The sequence below is a fragment of the Suricata suricatta genome, chromosome 3, assembly GCF_006229205.1.
Source record: "Suricata suricatta isolate VVHF042 chromosome 3, meerkat_22Aug2017_6uvM2_HiC, whole genome shotgun sequence".
In the NCBI taxonomy this organism is placed as follows: Eukaryota; Metazoa; Chordata; class Mammalia; order Carnivora; family Herpestidae; genus Suricata; species Suricata suricatta.
The window spans coordinates 174,653,701-174,660,403 of record NC_043702.1 but is presented as its reverse complement, the minus strand read 5'-3'; the positions used below and the strand labels follow the sequence as shown (position 1 = coordinate 174,660,403).

General features: G+C 59.6%; 2 protein-coding genes and 1 long non-coding RNA gene across 7 annotated transcripts in view; 1 reads left to right on the top strand and 2 right to left on the bottom strand.

Moving 5' to 3' along the window:
* The window catches only part of SCAMP3 (secretory carrier membrane protein 3), a 5,379-nt gene extending 5,027 nt beyond the window's left edge, over positions 1 to 352 (bottom strand). For both annotated transcript variants that reach the window (XM_029936021.1, XM_029936022.1), the window contains exon 1: positions 109 to 352. In XM_029936021.1, coding sequence (XP_029791881.1) covers positions 109 to 174 — 66 coding nt within the window. In that variant the 5' untranslated portion in view covers positions 175 to 352. The remainder of the gene's footprint in view (positions 1 to 108) is intronic.
* A 29-nt stretch (positions 353 to 381) lies between these two features.
* Positions 382 to 1,540, top strand: LOC115288592. 2 transcript variants are annotated; one of them, XR_003907109.1, is made up of 3 exons: positions 382 to 553; positions 968 to 1,265; positions 1,342 to 1,540. It is a non-coding gene; the product is annotated as an uncharacterized LOC115288592 (long non-coding RNA). The 2 variants fall into 2 exon arrangements; XR_003907110.1 differs by having other exon boundaries at positions 382 to 603.
* The window catches only part of CLK2 (CDC like kinase 2), a 7,080-nt gene continuing 1,115 nt past the window's right edge, over positions 739 to 6,703 (bottom strand). For 2 of the 3 annotated variants that reach the window (XM_029936024.1, XM_029936025.1), the window contains exons 3-13: positions 6,638 to 6,703; positions 5,877 to 5,961; positions 5,463 to 5,529; positions 5,198 to 5,314; positions 4,289 to 4,455; positions 3,497 to 3,591; positions 2,502 to 2,631; positions 2,319 to 2,401; positions 2,075 to 2,154; positions 1,799 to 1,889; positions 739 to 1,276 (exon numbers count right to left, since the gene is read on the bottom strand). The exon at positions 6,638 to 6,703 is cut by the window's right edge and continues 7 nt beyond it. In XM_029936024.1, coding sequence (XP_029791884.1) covers positions 1,091 to 1,276; positions 1,799 to 1,889; positions 2,075 to 2,154; positions 2,319 to 2,401; positions 2,502 to 2,631; positions 3,497 to 3,591; positions 4,289 to 4,455; positions 5,198 to 5,314; positions 5,463 to 5,529; positions 5,877 to 5,961; positions 6,638 to 6,703 — 1,167 coding nt within the window. In that variant the 3' untranslated portion in view covers positions 739 to 1,090. Of the gene's footprint in view, positions 1,277 to 1,798; positions 1,890 to 2,074; positions 2,155 to 2,318; positions 2,402 to 2,501; positions 2,632 to 3,496; positions 3,592 to 4,288; positions 4,456 to 5,197; positions 5,315 to 5,462; positions 5,530 to 5,876; positions 5,965 to 6,637 lie in introns of all 3 variants that reach the window. The other variant, XM_029936023.1, reaches the window with a different exon arrangement.

Genomic DNA, 6,703 nt, shown 5'->3' with positions numbered 1-6,703 from the left:
CCCCCCCCCCCCCCCCGGCACAAATGTCAGGAATGGGAATACAGCAAGTGAGCCCGTCCAGGAGCGAGAGGAGTCGGCCGAGCTACCCAAGGAAGGCCGGCGCGTCACCTGAAAGGGGTTGTCAAGCTCGCCGGGCCCGGCGAAGGGGTTTCCGCCGTCTCTGCTCTGAGCCATGTTTGCAACTGCGGCCTGGGCCGCCCTGCCCTCCACGCCCCTGCGCGGCGGCGGCGGCTCCCTCCGCTCCCTCCGCTCCCGTCGGTCAGCCCGCTCGGCCGTGCACGGATTGGCCGCGGGGACCGGAAGGGTCCCGAAGATCCCTGCAGCGGCGGCCGGCTGCGCCTGCGCCTCCGCTACAGTCGAGGACCAAAGCGCCCCACGTGACGCGCGCGGCCCCGCCCGGCAACGAACTACAGGTCCCGGCGGCCCTCGCGTCGGAGGGCGGGCCCGCTAACCGCCCGGAGCCGCTGGAGGCCGCGCACACGCTTCCGCACTCGGAGTCTGGCGGCCAGAGCCCCTGCTTCGCCCGGCCGCTCAGGGCCCAGCACTCGGACAGGTGGCCCGCGCTGTGGCCCACAGGGCCGCCCCAGCCCCCGCAATCCTCCTGTAATACACTGGAGCAGTAGGCGGAGGGGGTGGAGGGGTGGGAACTGGACCCCCTGCGTCCACAAACTCGGAAGGGGAAGTGCGGAGGTCTTCTCATCCCTCCAGCCCAGGGTCCCAAACATCGAACTCCAGGGGTGGGGGTCGGATGAAGCACGTCATTTTTATTTCACAAAGACTGTACAAAATTCCTTATAAAACATGGGCATATGCCACCTGGTCACCTTGTCCTGCCCCGTCCAGCTCAACGGCGAGGGGGCAGGTGACAGTGGCAAGGACGTGGGAAGGAACAGCATTCTGTACAAGGCTCGGGAGGAAGCGGTAGGTACAAGTTCTTCCGTATTTACACTATTTCACATATTCACAGGTGTACAGGGAGCCGGGAGGAAGGAGCGGGCTCCGGCTCTGTTCTCTTATATAAAAAAGCACCAGTGTCCTGGACTGGACACCCACTGCTGCAGGACATGCAGGGGGGCCCAGGGCCTGATCGTCACCGACTGATATCCCGACTGGAGTCCCACAACTTGGTGTTGGGCGGCTCAGCCCGAAGGCGGGCGAAGAAAGGGTGCTGCAGGGCCTCCCCCAAGGTCAACCGCTTAGCAGGTTCATACTCTAGCATGCTTTCAATCAGATCGAAGAGCTGGTGGTGGTCCTCGGCCTCTGAGGTCAGATACCGCTGGCGGGGAAGGGCAGGGCGAAGGTGAGGCACGAGGCTGTACCATTCCTGCCCTTTTTCTTCAGGGCCCTAACTTTCCAGCTCGGAGGAGCAGGCCTCTGCCCTCAGAGGACGATTTTGAGCACCCCCGGCCCCGAAGCACACAGTGCCCAGCACGCACTACTCAGTCACCCGCTTCACGCTCAGAAAGCTCTGCGTGCGTGCCCTTGTCAACTTCATGAACCTTCTGTAGCTCCTCACTAAAACGTAAGCTCTTCTCCAGTTTATGCTGTTCTGTCTGACCTGCAGAACCCAGGACGTCGCTATGGGCTCTGGTCGGCTCAAGAACGACATGGCCGTCTCACCTCCTTCCCTCCGCAAAGCCACTCCCTCTTATCTCTCTTCTGTTGACCAAAGAGGTCTCCCTCCAGGTTTCCCTTCTTTCCTGACCCTCTGCTTGTGACGTGCATTCCAGGGGCAAACTACCCGAAGGAGGAGATGCCCGGCGGCTGGCGGGCACAGTCTACCCCCGACCTGGCTCACCCGCAGTGGTTTGCAGTTTTCCCGCACGTAGCGCCCAGCTGACGTGTTCTCATCCCAATCCAGGCGACCCCGATAGAAGTATTTCTGCTTCCTAGAGGGAAAGGGGAGGTTGAGGAACCGGGAGGTTCCTTTTGTTGGGGGATACTTCCCTTATGCCCCCATCACAGAGTAGCTGGAAGGAGGGAAAGTGTCAAAGAAAAAAGAAAATGATGTGAAATTGACCAGTTTTTTGGAGAGATAGGAAAAGGGTTAAGCTCCCCCTGATGCAAGGTTCACCTTGTCTTTCGGATCATCCGGGAAGGGATAGGACCCAAGATCCTCTCCATCATGGCCAGATGCTCTCTGTTGTCATGGGTCTGGGGAACAAAGACAGAACTGAGCATGGGACTGCGGACGGGGTGCTGACAACAGGCTTCTGGGACGATTAGCAACGGGGAGCAGTGAGCGGACAGGTCCGCGGCAGACAAGGAGCCCGGGGAGGAAGATGCCAGGCGGGCACGTCAGGCACCCCGCTGCTTACCTGGAACAGGGTGAAGCCGACATAGTACTCGAAGACGATGCAGCCTATGCTCCACACGTCACACGGCTGAGACCAGCCCAACTCTGGTGGGAGCGGGAGGAACAAGGGGTTTGGGTGCTTAGGGGCCCTGCCCGCCCCGCCGCCGCCCCCGTGTGTCTCCTCCCCCTGCGCGCCCCCACTCACCGAGGATGACCTCTGGTGCTCGGTAATGGCGAGTGGAGACAATGGTGCTGTGGTGTTCGTGGTCAAAGGTGGCACTACCAAAGTCCACCACCCGCACGGCTGTGCTCTTCACGCTGCGTTCATCTCGTTTCTAGGAGCAGAGCAGGAGGATGGACCCCACAACCTTAGACCAAGATTCTACCACCATTCTCTAGAGGGCTTTCAAGCCTGAAAGAAAGCAACTTGACCTCCTGCTTTCTCTCATACACAGTGAAGAATGTGCTTTACGGCTTCCCCTGTATCCCACAGACAATTTCGGAGTGGGATCATGGGAGAGCGTGCAAGTCCCCGTGTGTCTGGACTTTTCCCAGGTACTGGTGTATAGAGCTTCTGAATATAGGGCCAGAGACCTGAGCTTTCCTAGAGAGAAGAAAGTCCCAAACCAGTCTCCTGAAAGCATTTGCTCTCTATTGGAAAGTTCTCTGAGCTCCTCCTTCCAAGTTCTATTCCAAATTTCATCTTCTTAAATCTGTCTTTAAAAAAAATTTCTTGGGGGCGCCTGGGTGGCTCAGTTAGTTAAGCATCCGGCTTCGGCTCAGGTCATGATCTCACAGTTCGTGGGTTTGAGCCCCGTGTTGGGCTCTGTGATGACAGCTCAGAGCCTAGAGCCTACTTCTGATTCTGTGACTCCCTCTCTCACAGACTCTCCCCTGCTCACGCTGTGTCTCTTTCTGTCTCTCAAAAATAGACAACAGAATCTGAAGCAGGCTCCAGGCTCTGAGCTGTCAGCACACAGCCCAATGCGGGGCTCGAATTCATGAACTGGGAGATCAGGACTTGAGCCGAAGCTAGATGCTTGACTGACTAAGCCACTCAGGCGCCCCTGAACTCTCTCCCTTTAGCTCTTATTTTGGTACTCAGGCTTACCCGGTCAGAGCCAGACTGCGAGAGAATATGGCCGAAAGGCAAAGGGAGGAGAGGAGGGGCTAAGAGGCACAGCCGCCTGTCCGTCTTACCTTCTCTAGGTTGTAGGTGAGCTCGTAGTCTGAATTCACGAACAGAATATTTTCAGGCTTGAGGTCCGTATGTGTCAGCTTGTTATCGTGGAGGACTGCAGGGGAGAAGGCCAGGTCAGGGCTGGCCCAGGTGGCCAGTGCTAAATGGCACCAGTGACCTCACAGCTGGTGAGGAGGCAGGTCCAAAATCACCAGGCTGCTTCCTGTTCTACTTCCGAACGAAATGCCTGGCCTAAGAAGCCCAACGCTTATCAGTACCGTGGACCGAACAGGACTCTCAACTGACATATAAAGACTTTGCTACGCATCGCAGTCCTGTTTCTTGACGTACGTCCCTATCTGACGTTCCATGACTTCAACTCTGGGAAGCTGCGCAGTTAGGAAACCCACGCGGGACCACGTACTGTGCGTGGGGCCCCATCCGGGCCGTCTGCATGAGTCCCTGGCCGCACCTGCTTTGCTGGAAACCGAGCATCGCAGCTCAGACAAACGGAAACCTCCAGCTTGGGAAGTCTTTCTGTCTCTGTGCTCGCAGCCTGACTTGTACTTCCCAAGAAAGGGGAACGAAGGACAACAGACGGAATCAGATGCTTTGATTCCAGAGATTTTCTCTTCCAGCCCGTGTGAGGCTGGACATGGGGGAAGACCAATCAATGACGCCGAGAACACTGGTCACTGAGGGGAGTCGCCAACACGACAGCTAACGACAGAACTACCGATCATCGAGCTGACCGTGTAGGGGCTTCACCGCGAACTGACACGGAAGAGGCCCGGCAGAGGGGCCACACTCACACTTGACGGCCTGGCACAGCTGGAGGGCCATGTGGCGCACTTGGTGCACGGGGTAGGGCAGATAGTTGTTGTCCTTGAGGAAATCGAAGGTGCTGAGGCCCAGGAGCTCAAAGGAGATGCACATGTGGCCGTGGTAGTCAAACCAGTCAAACATCTGCACACACAGGCTGGGAAGAGACGATGGAGGGGGAGGTCCGATGAGCTCCCACCTGCCCTCCACCCTCCCAGCATGGAGGGGCTCGGGGCTGCCGCCTCCACGGCCACGTGGAAGAGCCTGCCCGCTAGTAGGGCCAACGACCCCCAGTTCGGCCAGCGGACGGCCTTTCTGGCAGACCCAAGCTTCAAACCATTTTCCTGTATCATTTCAAATAGTGAAAAAAATTCCATTTGCTCAAGAGCCATTGGGGGCTGGTCTCCGGTGTGGACGCTGCATTTGCAAACGGTCATTCCTAACCCTGACCCAGCTCCCACTCCTGAGATCCATTCACCGTCAGCCGCTGGCCGTCGCCTTAATGCCCCTACTGCGCGCTCGGCTCACGGAAGGCGCGTGGACACAGGCGGCACCGTCCACAGCCGTGGTCCCAGCAGCGCGGTTCTAGGAATCCTGGAGCTCAAGTGACTTCTCACTGACAAGGTTGCTCTCAGCCTCCGGGCCGTTTTCAGGCCCCTGCTCTCGAGGGGCCATCCCAGACGACGCCCAAAGTGCAGAGCAGTCTAAGTGCCCTGAAGACGACTAGACAGTGTCACACGCCCTCTCTTCCTGCCCCAATGTCCTACTAGTCTAAGATGGAACCAGAAGATGAGTGGACGAGGAGGCCTCACCCAGGCCGGGAGGTTTGGGTTTTCCTGCCTGCGAGCGGAGCCTCCCAGCCACCCCGCCCCCGGCCCCCCGACCCCGACCCCGCTTACTTCTTATTGTCAGGGTCCTTCTCGTTGATCTTCTCCAGGACGTTGATTTCAAGTCGAGCTGCCTCCTTGTACTTTTCCACATTCTTAATGATCTTCAGGGCCACTCGAGCCCCACCCCTGTTGGTGGCCGGAAGAGGTTTTTGCTGAATGAATGGGGCCATCCGGGGATGAAGAAATCCTGCCTTTGGCTAATCAGCAAAAGTACCCCGGACTGACCCTCGGCCCCTCTCCAGGCCTAGAAATATGGAACGAGGGCTACAGTCACCTGCGGTGGTCGACGCACTGCACAACTCGGCCGAAGGTCCCCTCGCCCAGAGTGCTGACAATTTCATCTGAAATGAGAAAGAGCAGGGTCGGGGAGAGGGAGGGAGAGAAGGTGGGAAATGAGCTGCGTCGGAAGACAAAGCACACAGCAACCGGGGTGAGGAGATGAAGGAGGGGGAACAGATACCGGTGGCCACAGGGGAGGAACAGCCCTGTGTGGCTCCCACCACCGCTAACCCAGGGGCCGTGAGAGCTGGGAGTGGGCAGCGGAGGTCACTTCTCAACAGCAACTCAAACCACCCAGACAAACACCACCACTGAGGAAAGGCCAGAGGCTGAGACTCGGGCCGCTCGGGGCGTTAGGACGGCTATGGGACCGTTACAGGCTATGGGAGTGTTACGATTTGGCTTGTACATCGCTCTTGTAGCCAGTCCCCGACGTGGTAGATGAGGTGGCCCTCAGCGTCGTCCTCTACACTCTTGGCTCTCCGGCTGCTGTGCTGCTGTCGGGGGGCGGGGGGGGTCGGAGCAAGCCAGGTGTCGGAGCGGGGGCCGGAGGGAGGCGGGGTGGGTGGTGGAGGGGTCACCGGTCACAGGCGCCCAGCCAGGGGGGACAGACGATGATGGGGGACAGTGGAAGGGAACACGTCAGATGCAGTAAGGCGGATCGGGGTGAGAAGAGAGAGCGGCGCATAATCCCAAGTCCCCAAACCCAAAACGGGAACAGGGAGAGGAACGGGCAGAGCAGAGAAGCGGTGTCGTTGCCAGTGTCACCCGCAGCCCCATGCTCTATGCAGTGCCCTTCCAGCCAGGCACCGGTCTCCCTCTGCCCCCACCCGAGCCCTCCTACTGGGGGGGCCATGGAGCCCAGAGCCTGAGGGGGAAGGCAGTTCACAAGCAAGGTCCCCCTAGAGAGTGGCGGCGTCTGGGACAGAGCTGTCCCCAACACAAGCCCAGCACGCCGAGGAAGGCACGGGTCCAAATGCCCCGTGCCCAGCCATCTCCAAAGCAGATTCCAGGGCCCTCCAAGAGCTGGAGAGCTTCCGAAAGCGCGGACTCCGGGCCCGCCTCCGTGCTCGGCCCGTGCTCCGCCGGGAACACGGGCGCTCCTCACTTACCAGGGCCCCGGCGGGCCGCCGCGGACGGGGGAGAGGGAGGGCCTGGCCGGACACTCACCGAGGACGATCGGCTGAACGTGCGGCTGCGCCGCCGCCGCCGCCGCCGGGGCCGCCTCCGGCTGCT